We start from the raw sequence: 15,036 nt of genomic DNA, 5'->3' as shown, positions 1-15,036 counted from the left end.
AGGAAGAAGCTTTGAAATGTAAAAAGGTTCATAAGGCAAAAATACTTTCCTATGCGACAGAGGATTCAACCAAGCATACAAGTGAATTACAGCATCACTTTCCCAGCTTCTAGGTTTAAGAATGGAAACAGGATGATAAATGCTCGATATACATGGAAAGAGCAAACAGGCAGTTTTATTGGGATTTAAAGCTTTTGAAGAATAAAATGATGTATATGCACATATATATGTATTTTCTCTTTATTTAGAAACATTTATATATGAATGAATGGATCATAAATCCAATTTATCTTGGCATTCAGTATTAAATATTTCATGAAATCGGTATTTATAGATATGACCAGTCAATGAATAAACAAATCTTATATTTTCAGCACATTAGTTCCCCTTTATTGACATCATAATGCCATAGAGACATTTTTAAGGTCTCTAAAGGAGTTTCCACTCCTATATTTCAATTTTGCAATAATTATATTTTGCTTGTAAATCATAGTTAATACGATGCTATGTCATTTATAAACTCAATAATATTGGAACTTCCTACTTTAAAAAAAACTACAATTAAAAAAATTTGCATAGCATAGTAAATTTATATTCAAGGTTCAACAAGGAAAAATGTAAGGGCAATGAATGTATGTATCCAGTTTGTACAGATCAAAGAACTGGCCTGGGTAAATATTTGACAAATTCAGGTGGTCATGCTATTCAGTTCAAAGCTAAATCAAACATCCACACGAGTATCTATTGAAGGTATGATAACAATATTTAAGTCCTAACCCCTGGACATGATGGATATGTTACATTATATGACAAAGGGGTTAGGTCACCAGATGAAAGTAGGTTGCTAAACCGCTAAATTTAAACTAGAAAAGTTATCCTGGATTATCCAGGTGGGTCCACTGTGATCACAAAGGTCCTTAAATGTGGAAGAGTGAGGCAGAAGAGTGAGGGTGAGTCCATATGAGATGAACTCATTCGGCCTTGTAGTCTTGAGGCCGGGAGGGGGGATCACGCCAAGGAAAGAGGGCAGCTTCCAGAAAAGAAAGACAAGGAACTGAAATCTCCCCAGAGCCCCTGAAGGGCCGTCACCCTGCTGACACCCTGCTTGCAGCACCGTGAGACCCATTCTGACTCAGCTCCACAACTACGCGGTCACAGAGAGGAGTCACCTTAAGACGCTAAACGCGTGGCACCTGCTACAGCAGCAAGAAAAGGTGAACACAGCGCCCTCTGCCGAGTAGTCACGCCTGCACCGCTCAGTTCTGACAGCGGTGCCTGCCACGCCTCCAAACACCGCGCGACTTTTCCCTTCGAGGGATCTGAAAGCACAGCTGTGAGAGTGCGAACCGATTTCCCTAAAATATACATCCTGGTCCCTACATCACCTTGAAAATTCATTAGCAAAGGAACACAAATACAGTTTTTTTAATCGTCTCGTACGATGGAAATAAAATAAGTTTACGTTTTAGATAAGAAGTATGCAAATCTTTATTTTTATTAGGTTCCTTATGTTAATAATCATAATATAGTGTTTCCTAAAGCATATCTAAAAGCATTTCTAGTTTTTTAAAATCTGATTTTGATAGCCATATGGAAGATTAGTAGAAACACTTGCTGCTGCTGCTGCTGCTGCTAAGTCGCTTCAGTCGTGTCCGACTCTGTGTGACCCCATAGACGGCAGCCCACCAGGCTCCCCCGTCCCTGGGATTCTCCAGGCAAGAACACTGGAGTGGGTTGCCATTTCCTTCTCCAGTGCATGAAAGTGAAAAGTGAAAGTGAAGTTGCTCAGTCGTGTCCAACCCTCAGCAACCCCATGGACTGCAGCCCACCAGGCTCATCCGCCCATGGGATTTTCCAGGCAAGAGTACTGGAGTGGGGTGCCATTGCCTTCTCCGAGTAGAAACACTTAAAAAGATATAAAAAGAAGAGAAAAGGATCAGCTGTCATGAAGTGGTGAGTCACCCATTACTGAAGATAGTCAACCCAAAGACTTAGTCTTGATCTAGCCAATGGTTTCCCTTCATTTAGTGGGAGATTGGGTTCAATAACCTTGAAGTCTTTTTCTAAGACTTCAGTTTACAGTAAGTTTCCTTAACATGGACAAAAACATTAACAGTGAAACTGTTGGCAGAAAGGTTGGTATTTGAAGGAGCCCCATTAGCTGTAAAGAATGGAAATGTGGCTCCTGAAAGACTTCCTCAACATCATCCATCCAATCAGTTCCAAAGTCAAATTTCAGAATAAAGAAGGATACACTTAACAATTATGGAAATATACAACTGTTTGCTAAGTATTTTAAAATGATCAAGATTGCACTACTAAGTTCAGAACTCTTGTTTGTATGTCAGGGAAACTGTTTTTATACCAGCTGGAAGAGAATATTACATAATACTAATCACTTGAAATATCTGTAAGTCAAACTATAGTAATTTTCTTAAAATTCAAATCAAGGTGCTAATTATTAAAAAGCAATGAAACAAACAAAAAGAAACAAAAGACATCCTTTCAAATAAAGTGCTGCATGCTTACTGTATTCTCTTAATATTAACAGTGGCCCATTCGAGGGCTATGCAGGCAGCCTCCTCTCCACTTTTTTAAGTCAGCAGAGGGAATGTTATAAAATTACCTGGTAATTGTACCAGTTTAAGGATGAGATCATAAGACAGTAGCAAACTTTATACAAAATGAAATGTTCTCACAGAAGGAAAAAGCCACTCTGTTTGTGACACATCTGTTTCCTCCGCCTGATTATCTCATATGCTACCTTCATCATTGCCTAAGGGGCCCACTTGCCTAGGGCGATTAAATGCTGGAAGGCCTAACATTCTCTACAACCCAGATTTGTTTGGTCATCTCCATAGAGCACATCAATTTAGGGCCAGCTCAGGGCACCCTGGAGGGGTCACACTGATAGGCTGGGGTCCTCCATTTGCCAAGTGCACCCACAAATGCTCAATTTTTGTTCCTTCCAAACCAGCATTCCTTTTCTTTTCTGTTATCTCAGGACCAACTCCACACCAGGGCAGGTTGAGGGGAGTGGCCGTATTTTCCATATGGGCTGCAAACCAAATTAGCTTCTGTGTTGAATCCAGCGTCAACCTTGATTCTTAGAAAAGGTATAAAAGATGTGACTCCCTCTCTGTGAATAACATGCAAAGGGTCATGTCTACACTGTCTCCCTCCTGCCATGTTCCCTCCTTGACTTCTACTCATTAGGGGCTCCTTTGAGGTCTTTAGAATGTCCTGTTAAAATGCTAGTCTTTCTGGGTCGGGGACTTCAGATCTGTAACACAAAAACAAATAAAGGCACCAGAGCTGATCTGGAATTAAGGGCCATCAAAGCAGGAGAAGAGAATTCACAAAGCCAAAACCATGGCCTTGAGATATCGCCTGGGACCTACCTTATTTCAGAGATGTTATTTATTGAAAATCTCATTAGTCCTAAATTCAGACTGTTCCCCAAAAGCAAGTGTGTGATCTAAATTTAGCACTCCTGGGAGACTAAAGAATACCATTAAACCACAAGTGCAGTTTGCTTCATTATATAGTAAACTCCGAAATTAAAGCACATAAGGAGTTAAAATGCTATCTTTGAATTTTGACATGCTCAGTCATTGGAGAAAAATGCTTCAGAAATCTCTTCTTCAAGATTAGAACAGCAAACTGCATTTTTTCAGTGAATACTAAATGGTAAACTTACATCAGAATTAAATCTCAACTGGCAAATGTTGCACGAAATGATCTGCTTTCTTCGATGAGGAAGAGGAACCCCGAAAGTATGATTTATTACAGCTTTCTGAATCGGGTCCATCTGTAATGACAAAAAAAACACAACAAATAGAAATAAAGCTCGTCAGCTCCATTGGAATGTTGCCTGTTTCATTAAAGAACCTATCTGGACAGCTTCAATCTACTGCTTGCACTAGAAAGAACATTTTTATTCTGAGAAACAGCATTTCTACTTTCTTAGAAAATAGACAACAACGAGCCGGAAGCACAGTGTGATAAAGAAATGATAAATGTACCATTAGAGTCTGCATGCTAACCGCTTCCCTCATTTAGGATCCACAATTGTCCCAGTTTGATAACCCTCCTATATAATTAAAGATTTATCAAAACTCAAGTTATCGTGACTGTGTGAAATCTTACACAGCAGTGAGTCTGTACCATTGCCTCAAATGGACTTCAAAATAGACGAGCGGCCATGAAAATAACTTGAGCCTCTTTATGGATAATTAGCCTTCTGCTATGTTTGGTATCTTTTCTGCCTTAAGAATCTATCATGGGTTTCCCCTGCTATCTGAAAGGAGAAGCCACTACCTTAGGACCCATCTTGCAAAAGGCTGCAGAAAGCAAATGGAGAGAAAGCACAGAGGCTGAGACACAGCACAAAGCCTTGGGGCTGGCTGCTGAGATGCGAGCGTGCTTCCCTGGGGAAAGAGCTGGCAACACCGAGCTTGCGGATCACGGTTCCTGCCGCCTCTATAAGGGCTGTTGCAAAAACAAAGGCTGGACGTCTTTTCCACCATTTGTCCTTTTTTTTTTTTTTTTTTCCCGCAAATCCTCTTTGGATTTGCTTGTTTAGTGGAAGCAGGTACTAATATAGGTCTTTGGTCAAATTGAAGTGCTGGAAAACAAACTTTGAAAAAGCAAGGGTTGCTTACACACAAATTCCGCTTCCTAAGAATTCAGTCATGTGGAACTGTGGGTTCTTTCAACGATCACTGACTGATCCCCTAACACATGCTGCTCTCCCATGGGCTCACTACTGGGAGGTCAGAGTTTGGGCCAGATGTCAGTTCTCTCTGCATCCCACTCCCAGGACAGGACATGGGATATCCAAAGCATGATGCTGGCAAAACAACGCTGGTAAAATGGAATGTCACCAAGGTTCGTTCCAGGGTCCTCACCCACGGTTCCCAAATGTTAGTCAGAATCAAACTTTGATTGTCTTCTTAATACACGCGCAGCCTCTGTGCTCTTATGCATTATCTCTTAAGCTTGTGATGAAGTTTAGTCATAATAATTCTTGAAATCACTTAGCGCAGTACAGTGCCAAGCACATTAAAAGTCAATAAATCTTGGCTGTTCTGTTTTCTCTTTTGTGTACACGTATGTGATGATTAGGGATAACAGGAGCCTCACATTCCTACGGTCTTTGTTGGCGCTTTCTATCTCTCACGTGTCCAAAAAACATTTCAAAATGATTTCAATGTCCTACACCAGCCATTGATTCTGTTCAATACTTACAGACTTTGGAACTCTTAACTCTCATCCGATACAAAGTTCTTCTGAGAGTCTTCCCCATGGACTGAGTCAGTTCAGACAAGATTTGACACACACAAAAGCTAAGAATATGTCTGTGAAATGATGCTCTAAGTGCTTCTGTGATACATTGCTGCTGCTGCTGCTAAGTTGCTTCAGTCGTGTCTGACTCTGTGCGACCCCATAGACGGCAGCCCAACAGGATCCCCCATCCCTGGGATTCTCCAGGCAAGAACACTGGAGTGGGTTGCCATTTCCTTCTCCAATGCATGAAAGTGAAAAGTGACAGTGAAGTCGCTCATTCCCGACTCTTAGCGACCCCATGGACTGCAGCCCACCAGGCTCCTCCATCCATGGGATTTTCCAGGCAGGAGTACTGGAGTGGGGTGCCATTGCCTTCTCCGTCTGTGATACATTATAGTTCACTAATTAGCCTAAACCAGTCACTGATAAATTCTACCTCCTGATGATTTCAAATCATCAGAACCAGTTAACTCATAGACTCTTTCCACCAGTGGGTAGGATAAAGGTTTTCTCTGTTCACAACTTCTATAATGTTGTCTAGACACTCATAATGCACTATTCTCAATAATAATAAAATAATGGCATCGACAAGAAGAGGACAGTGCTCAGCATTTATTAAGTGCCTCCTGGTGCTAAGTGCGAGGCTAGATGGTTTTTATATTAAACAGCTGTGACCAAGAAGAGCTCATGGGTTCTCATTCGTAGCTTCCATCACCACTCGACATTTTTCCTGATGTTCATCCCAGATTTTGGATGAAGCTCAGCTGCCCCACAATTTTTCTGGTCACTTCCAGAAATTAACAGAGTCTAGGATCCCCTCCCCCACTAGTGAATTATACTGTACTTTCTTTTCAACCAGTTTTAATTTAAACACAATAAAGCTCACCAGTGTTAAATTTACAGTTTGGTGAGATTTGACAAATAGATACAGTCTTAATAATTACCTCATAGAACACTTCCATTACCCATAAAGTTCCCTCCTGAGGTCAATTCCTCCCTCCCACCCCACCCGGTGAAATCACCGCTCTGCCTTCTGTAACTATATTTTTCCCTTTCCTCAAAGTTCATACAAATGGAACCATACACTATACGGTCTTCCGTGCCTGGCGTCTTTCATCCAGCGTGATGTTTCTCAGATTCACGCGTGCCGCTGCACGCATTGGTAACATTCCTTTTTACTGCCAAGTAGTAGCCCTTTGTATGGGTGAGCCCGTGTGAGCTTCCCTGGTGGCTCAGACTCGAAAGAATCTGCCTGCCACGCAGGAGACCCGGGTTCAATCCCCGGGGTCTGGCAGATTTCCCTGGAGAAGGAAATGGCAACCCACTCCAGTATTCTTGCCTGGAGAATCCCATGGACAGAAGAGCCTGGCGGGCTACAGTCGATGGGGTCACAAAGAGCTGGACATGACTGAGCAACTTACATTTTCACTTTCACCCTAATGTGATTATCCATGTGTTAGCTGATGAACTTTGAATTGTTTCCAGTAAATTCTGTTTTTCAAATCTTAATACATGATCTAAGTTCATTTCTAAATTCAGTTTTGCATCTGAATCCAAACATTAAACATTAACATAAAATTACAGTTTACTTTTCTTAGTTTCAACCTAGAGTACTCGTGAGAAAGGTCATAGGGCATGGCACAGGATTCTTACATACATACACTGCCCTGTCTCCCACCCCAGTTAAATCAAACTTTCCTCAGCCCCGCCTCACCCCTATTTCCTCAGAACCAAAATGGACCATGAGCAGAACCCGAGAGCCAGCAGCCGCAGGGCTGAGTGAGTGCAGGATGCTGCAGAGCCCACCTCCTGCCTCCCGGGTCCCTCTGACACGGCACAAATGCCATCACAATGCTTCCGTGACAGCACAGAGGGCACTGGGGGAGCTTCCTTTCTGGCCAGCAACTAAGGGGGTACTAATTTAGAGGCAGCTGTCTCAGCATTCCTACTGCATCTGTTCCATCTGCCCAAACAGGATCCATTTCTTAGAGATCAGGTGAATTACACCTGTATTCTGTTCAGGAATACCGAAGCCCCTTTATAATGACACTGTGAAATAAAAATGAACGACATATTTATATTAAAGATGCTCTCTGAAAATACACAGTTTTGAGTTTATCATATTTCGAGAGTAGCTATTTATTTTTGTCTTTCAGTAATATTGGTCACTTTCACTGACTGCATTCAATCCATATCTGTGCAGGAGGTATTTTAGAAGCAGACACTTTAGGCAAATGTGGCATATTCTCTAGATTTAATTCTTTTTTTTTTTTTAACTGAATGTTGTTCTGATCACTATAGCTATAAAACCAAACTTTAAAATATTTTCCAGTATACATTTTTTTTTAAACTGAATTATCCTTTAATGATGAAATCAACAACCATAGTTATGCCACCACGTGTAATTCTCTATTATTATCTCAGGAACCTAGTACAGCAAGACAACAAAAGTTTAATGCCTTCAGTAATGGCCGTAAGTCACAGTCACCTCTTTAATAGATACAGATACAAATACATGGAAACCGTTTACAACAAGGAATTAACAAGGGCTGCTGCTGCTGCTGCTAAGTCACTTCAGTCGTGTCCAACTCTGTGTGACCCCATAGACGGAAGCCCACCAGGCTCCCCCGTCCCTGGGATTCTCCAGGCAAGAACACTGGAGTGGGTTGCCATTTCCTTCTCCAATGCATGAAAGTGAAAAGTGAAAGTGAAGTCGCTCAGTCGTGTCCAACCCTCAGTGACCCCATGGACTGCAGCCCACCAGGCTCCTCCGTCCATGGGATTTTCCAGGCAGGTGTACTGGAGTGGGGTGCCATTGCCTTCTCCGTAACAAGGGCTACATCTAAGTAATTTCTGCTGTTAAACAGGTAATTAAGTGATACCACATGATCCATATTGGAGAAGTAAAGGGCCACCCGCTCCAGTCTTCTTGCCTGGAGAGCCCCATGGACAGAGGAGCCTGGCAGGCTGCCGTCCAGGGGGTCACCAAGAATCGGACACGACTGAGCGACTGAGCACAACACGTGGTAAATGACTAAAAGTAGCAGCTACTGTCGCTCAGGGGACACACACGGCCCCTTTGTTCATTTTGCCCAAACACGGCATCATTTAGCATTGAGAATCCCATGGACAGTGGGGTCTGGCAGGCTACAGTCCGAGGGACCGCAGAGTCAGGCAGACTGAGGGCTGCACGCATGCTGGGGCGCAAATGCGGATGCGCTGGAATCACACGCTCTGCCCAAAAGGAAAGGCACGCATGTCGGTTTCCTCCCTGCGAACCAAGAGGTCCGAGCTGTCAAAATAATCGTACTTTATTGTGTGTATGTGTGTCATCACTAGAATCTGTCTGCAAAATCAGTCTCAAGAAACGCCAGTGTGTGCAGGAAAGAAAAAAGGAGTTCTTGGGTTAAATAAGTTGTAGGAAACCTGGTACCACAGCCTGGGCATTCACAGTGCACATCTAACATTAAATTCTCTGAGATGCCCCACCATACAAAATATCTGCTTTAAATAACTAATTTCTAAAATAATATAACCAAAGCTTTTGTCGTTTGTTTTTAAATTTAGCATCTTTGTTCAATACATACAGTTTAAAAAGTGTGATCCTGTAAAATAAAATCATTATATGAATATGAATAAAATGCAAGCTTTTGTGCAAAAATAAAGTCATTAAACTAAAAATGTAATACCCAGAAATCTCAGTCGGACATTTCATTGAACCCATGCAGCCCTGAGTTAAAAACTAAAAAGCAATGGTAAAAGCCACATGGTATTTTAAGATACAGTTATATAATACCTAAAGTGGGATATTTTGAAAGCTAACATTTTCCAAAGACATTATCCAACACTCCCCAAACCAACACACCAAAGTGAAGAATGATACACTAGCTATTGATATGCTCACCCTAACTCTAGAGTAAAATTCAATTTCGGACTCAGCCTAAGGCCTTATTTAAAGCCAAATGAACATGTTTTCCTTCATTGCAGGTTTAAGGGTCTTTGCGTTTCTTCCCAGGCCTTGCTTCTCCCTCACCTCCCTTCGGGGCTTTCTGCTAAATTGGTTTGTAGATGAGCGGCCAGGGCCAGTGTCAGGTGAGTCGCTGAGGTTCCTTCCCAACCGCCTTCCCCAGGTCGCTGCTGTGTTTGCAGGGAGGAGGGATGGGGCTGAACCTTGTCTGTACCTGTCCTGCTCCAGGAGACGTCCTCTCTCTCTGTTCCTGTAGGTATTGTGGCTTGCGGTTTTCATATCAAAGAATAAGAATTTAAATGCCAGGGTGTTTAGAAGTCTAGAAATACAAAGGTTGTCTCTTCCGGCTGGTATTTCTAGGTGACAGTGACCTGTGACAATCAGGCTAAGGTCACACTTCCTGGCACTCACGGTGTATCTGTGCTCGTAAGCACTGCTTCTAGCCTAGCAACCTCCCGAGGAGCTCTCACTGCCCTTGCCTACTATCACGGAAGTAACAAGCAGCACAACTTCCCACTCTGGCCCCTCCGTCCAGCACCACAATAAAGCTTTGTGATAATGGTGTCCTGGAATGTGTGACCCTGTAACATAAAGTGGCATCACCGACTCGATGGACATGAGTTTGAGTGAGCTCCGGGAGTTGGTGATGGACAGGGAGGCCTGGCGTGCTGCAGTCCATGGGGTCACAGAGAGTTGGACACAACTGAGCGACTGAACTGGACTGAATATTAAGTGACACGTAGTTTATTCCATCAACTATGAACCAGTAAAACTGTGTTTATATGACTCATGTGTGTGTGTGTTCGTTGCTTAGTGGTGTTTGACTCTTTGTGACCCCGTGGACTGCAGCCCACCAGGCTCCTCTGTCCATGAGATTCTCCAGGCAAGAACGCTGGAGTGGGTTGCCATTTCCTTCTCCATTATATGACTTACACATTATTAAAAATTATAATAATTGCGTTTCTTCAACAAATTTTTCCAGTTGGGAAAACTTGCAACTTTTGCCCTCTTTTAAAAACAGACAATTTCCATACCCAAAGAGTGCATGCATATTAAATGTATCATTAGTTGCCTTTTCCAAACATGTGCCTGCTCCCATGGTATCACCATTCCCATCAAGAACATCGAGGACTTGAGCATTCCCCCTTTCTCTGAGGTTTAGGGAGGGAGGGAATTTGACACGAATACCGATCACCCAAGGCCAAGACACAGCTCTGAGCAGGGCTGGAGGGAGGCTTCCCATGAAGTCTCCTGCTTTCTCTGCTTTTGCCCAACAGCAAAGGACATGTGTGAGCTCACTTCACAGATGGATTCATTCAACTAGAGGTACGCGTTTTCCATCGAGCTCACTAATCAGGCCAAGCTCAAGTCTGCTAAACTGATACGTTTAAGTAGGAAATACAACATATTCAAGACACAAAGGCACAACCAATTTTTCAATGCACCCAGCTTTCTTTTACCCTCAAGTCTTCTGCACATTCCTCTTCCTCTACCTTGAAAACCTTTTCCCCACACCTTCTGCTTCATCTTCCTCTGACTAATGCCTACCTACTTCTCGGGACTCCAGACAGAACCCATCTCTTCTCAGCTGACCTCCTTCAGAGAGGCCAGGTCCCCAGCTCATCCTTCATCCCACTCCACCGCCCCATCTGAAGACCTTTCTTGTCTCGTGTCTCACCCAAAAGGGGGAAAGTCAAGGAGGCCACGCCCCTGTCCTCTTTGCACCCAGGAATTAACGGAGTGGCTCCCACTTGGGCCAGGGCCCACCACATGGCTGTTGAGTTGCTAAAACACAAACTGAATATTGTTGAAGCCTGATATCAAAACTTAACATCAGTCTCAGAATGGTGTTAACTGCAGCAGTGAGAAAACCTGGGTTCACAAGGGAACCTTACGCATGAGGGGTGAGTAGAGTTTATGAGAAGTGAAAGCATGTGGATTAACAACCCCAGGACACAACAGGGGTAGAGATGCTCAGAGCGGAGTCCACAGCCGGCAGCTGCCACACGGGACTTGCGTGCGTTCACTTACGAATGCATTTCTAGACACAGGTTCGTGTAAGCACTGAAGCAATGGTTCACTGGTTCTCTTTCTACTTTCAGGTCAACATCAGACCATTTCCCCACTAGGGGTCTTTCCAGGCAAAGGCAAACAGACATACTGTTCTGCTCAGTTCAGGAGAAGCTGATTTTGCTCAGAAAACCAGTGCTTGAACTTAAATGTGCCAAGCCATTTGGATGCTCTCCAAGTACTCGGGACACGTCCAAATGGAAGAGACCTTTCAGTAGCTTTCTGCCATGGCTATTTTCCCTAATGTTCTCCGAGCAGACTAATAACGTGAAACAGAGTTCAGAGTAAACCATGATGAGCTTGAAGGGGTCGTAAGATATTATTTTTCTTGGACTCATTTATGTGCTCTGGCGAGTTGCATTCGACCACTGTATGGTGGCACTGCTGTGGAATCCCACAGGTAACTGCATGCTGAGATTTTTTTTCTTTTTTTAATTAAAAAATTATTGGCGTATTTGATTCATGACACTATTAGTTTCAGGTATACAGCAAAGCGAGTCTCTCTCACACACACACACACACACACATTCTTATTAAGATTCTTTTTCATTATAGGTTATTGTAAAATATTGAGCATAATTCCCTGTGCCCTAGAGTAGGTCTCTGCTGTTCATCTCTCCTAGGTCTACCAGTGTGCATCTCTGTTCATCCCCAATTCATGGGTGTATCCCTCCAGCCTCCTTCCCCTTGGGTATCGGCAGGTTTGTTCACCTTGTCTGTGGGTCTATTTCTGTTTTGCAGATCAGTTCCTCACTATATGTAACCTATATAATTTTACAGATTCGTTTGCTTTATAGATTATTATAAGATATTGAGTACAGTTCCTTGATTTTTAATTGAGTTTGTGGACGTATTACTGACACATGTCTCGTCGTGGAAGTTTAATCCTGTTCATCTTTAAAAACCATCTGTATGTGGTATTTTCAGGGAGTAGGGCAGGCGCTACATGCCACCCATGTTCTCCTCTCCTGTGGTTCTCATTTGTTTTCCTGGAACCCAGTGAAGATTAATATATATTTAAATTTTATTGACATATCTCCTGTATCAATGAGAAAAGGTATACCAGGAGAGAAGAAAAAAAATTAGAGGAAGAAAAGAAAGTGATTTCCTTCTATGGGGATGGTCATCCTTTTTCTGCAATGGGATTTTTTTTTCAGGCCAAAAGAATATTAAGCTTCTTTAAAAGGGAAGACTGCTGACTGATCATACTAATATCACCCTGTGGGGAAGACTCCAGTCCTTAATTTGGACACTTCGGACACTCTGTTATCAGCAATACAGGGACAGAATCTGACTCAAATGCTTTAATCGGAATCCTGTTTCTGATGAACTTAAATGGTAAAACCTCTTTGGAAGACAATGCATGCCTATGGGACTGCCTGAGCCGGAAGTCATGCTATCCAAGGTTCAATAGGCCTGTCTCTGAATAAGGTCTAAGTAATAAAATCTAACAACTTCAGAGCTGGGACTCCATTTACAAAGAAAACCCCAGAGAGCATAGTGTTGTGGATTGGGTTGATAAATTTCAGAAATTCATTAAACGATCAGCTACACCAGAAGTTCACAATCACATCTGGCTTCTCTGCAGGTCACTGAAATGTGGGTCGGGTGTCGGAATCTGAAGTGAAAAGACAGGAGAGGACAAGACATTTTTGTATACAAATCATGGATGGTTGAATGAAAGGGTTTTTCCCCCTTAATCTGAAATTATGTCCTTGCTACTTTTGTTAAATTCCTTTCTTTTTCAAAATCATAATGCTATTAGATGGATGGATGGATGGATGGACAGATGTAGGTATGGATGGAAAGATAGCTGTGTGGATGGACAGATGGGTGGATGAGAGGATGGATGGAAACAATTACATCAAAGTATGTTATCGACTGACCTTTTAATCCTTCCTTTCAAATATTTTAACCATACATTAATTTCCTAGTGTTGCTATAAAAAAGGACCACCAGCTTACATCAACAGAAATTCATTACCTCATGGTCCTGGAGGTTAGAAGCTCAAAGTCAAGATGCTGGCAAACCACACTTAACTCCTCTGAAGTCTGTAAGGAGAATTCCTCCTGCCTCTCCCTAGCTTCTGGTATCTTGCCAGCAATCCTTGGCAACCCTTAGCCTATAGTCGCATCACTCTAATTCTCCATCTTCACATCCCATTCTTCCTGGGTGTGTCTCTGTGTCCAAATTTCTCCTTATTATCAGAGCAGCAGTCACAGGCGATTAGGGACCACTCTTGCGAACTCATTTTAAATTGATTATCTCTGTAAAGTGACTATTTCCAAATAAGGTCACAATCCAATGTACTGGGAGTTAGGATTATAACAAACTTTTGAGGGGTACAAAATTCAACACACACTGAATAGGCGACATAAAAATCCACAAACTGGACATCCTTGGTGACACGGTGGGTAGGAATCCATCTGCCAATGCAGGGAATGTGGGTTGCATCCTGACACGGTGGGTAGGAATCCATCTGCCAATGCAGGGAATGTGGGTTGCATCCCCGCTCCGGACAGATTTCACTTGCCACTAAGCAACTGAGCCCAGGCATCACAGCTACTGAGCCTGCGCTCCAGAGCCTAAGCACCGCGGCCACTGAGCCACGGTGGCAGTTACCGAAGCCCATGCGGCCCAGAGCCCGGGCTCTGCGCAGACAAGCCTCCACACAGAGACGCGTGCGCACCGCAGACTGGAGACTCGCCCCCAGCCACTGCACCGAGAGAGCGCGTGCTCAAAGCAGCGAAGAAACAGTGCCGCCGAAAATAAAGAAACCCAGCTTAAAAATGGGCTTGGTGGAAAACACAATTTAAAAAATCTACAAACCACTGTGAAATTTTACTCAGGCAATAATTCTACTATTTCTTGATTAAAGAACAAATCAAAATCTATTTTCTTGGCTAGTGTCTAAAAGGGAAAGTTGGAACAATCAGTGGATCACTGAGACCATTTCTTGTCTGCCTTCTACTGTTTATGATCCATTTTAGCCTCAAAGAGTCTTGTGATCCCCAAGAACCTAGAAAGAGGAAATACATTTCAGAAACTGAAATATACTAGAGAGGAGGCTGACAGAATTGAAAGAAGCATGTCTTTACTAGGGAGCCTACAGATGATTTAAGGCTTCCCCCATAGCTCAACTGGTAAAGAATTGGTCTGCAACACAGGAGACCCTGGTTTGATTCCTGGGTCGGGAAGATCCACTGGAGAAGGGATAGGCTACCCACTCCAGTATTCTTGGGCTTCCCTGGTGGTTCAGTTGGTAAAAAATCTGCCCACAATGCAGGAGACCTGGGTTCAATTCCTGGGTTGGAAGGATCCCCTGGAGAAGGGAAAGGTTACCCACTCCAGTATTCTGGCCTGGAGAATTCCATGGACTGTGTATAGTCCATGGAGTGGAGTTGCAAAGAGTTGGACAAGACTGAGCGACTTTCACTATACAACATGGGTTTGATCCCTGGGTTGGGAAGATCCCTTGGAGAAGGGAAAGGCTACCCATTCCAGTATTCTGGCCTGGAGAATTCCATGAATTATACAGTCCATGGGGTTGCAAAGAGTTGGACACAAGTGAGTGACTTGCACTCACTCATACTATATACTATCTATACTACAAATGATGAGGTAATTTGAAAATGTCACAAAATGAAAGTTGTAAAGGCTATAGAAAAATTAAACAATGAAACATTGATATGAGCTATGTGAGCAACTAT

At 42.9% G+C, this 15,036-nt stretch overlaps 1 protein-coding gene across 3 annotated transcripts in view; it reads right to left on the bottom strand.

The window, feature by feature from the left end:
* ZNF385D (zinc finger protein 385D) overlaps positions 1 to 15,036 on the bottom strand; it is a 990,916-nt gene that overhangs the window by 147,347 nt on the left and 828,533 nt on the right. For all 3 annotated transcript variants that reach the window (XM_027529705.1, XM_027529707.1, XM_027529706.1), the window contains one exon: positions 3,701 to 3,811. In XM_027529705.1, the coding sequence (XP_027385506.1) occupies positions 3,701 to 3,811 (111 nt within the window). The remainder of the gene's footprint in view (positions 1 to 3,700; positions 3,812 to 15,036) is intronic.

This window comes from Bos indicus x Bos taurus, chromosome 27 (assembly GCF_003369695.1).
Source record: "Bos indicus x Bos taurus breed Angus x Brahman F1 hybrid chromosome 27, Bos_hybrid_MaternalHap_v2.0, whole genome shotgun sequence".
NCBI lineage: Eukaryota > Metazoa > Chordata > Mammalia > Artiodactyla > Bovidae > Bos > Bos indicus x Bos taurus.
This window is presented reverse-complemented; position numbering and strand designations above follow the sequence as displayed.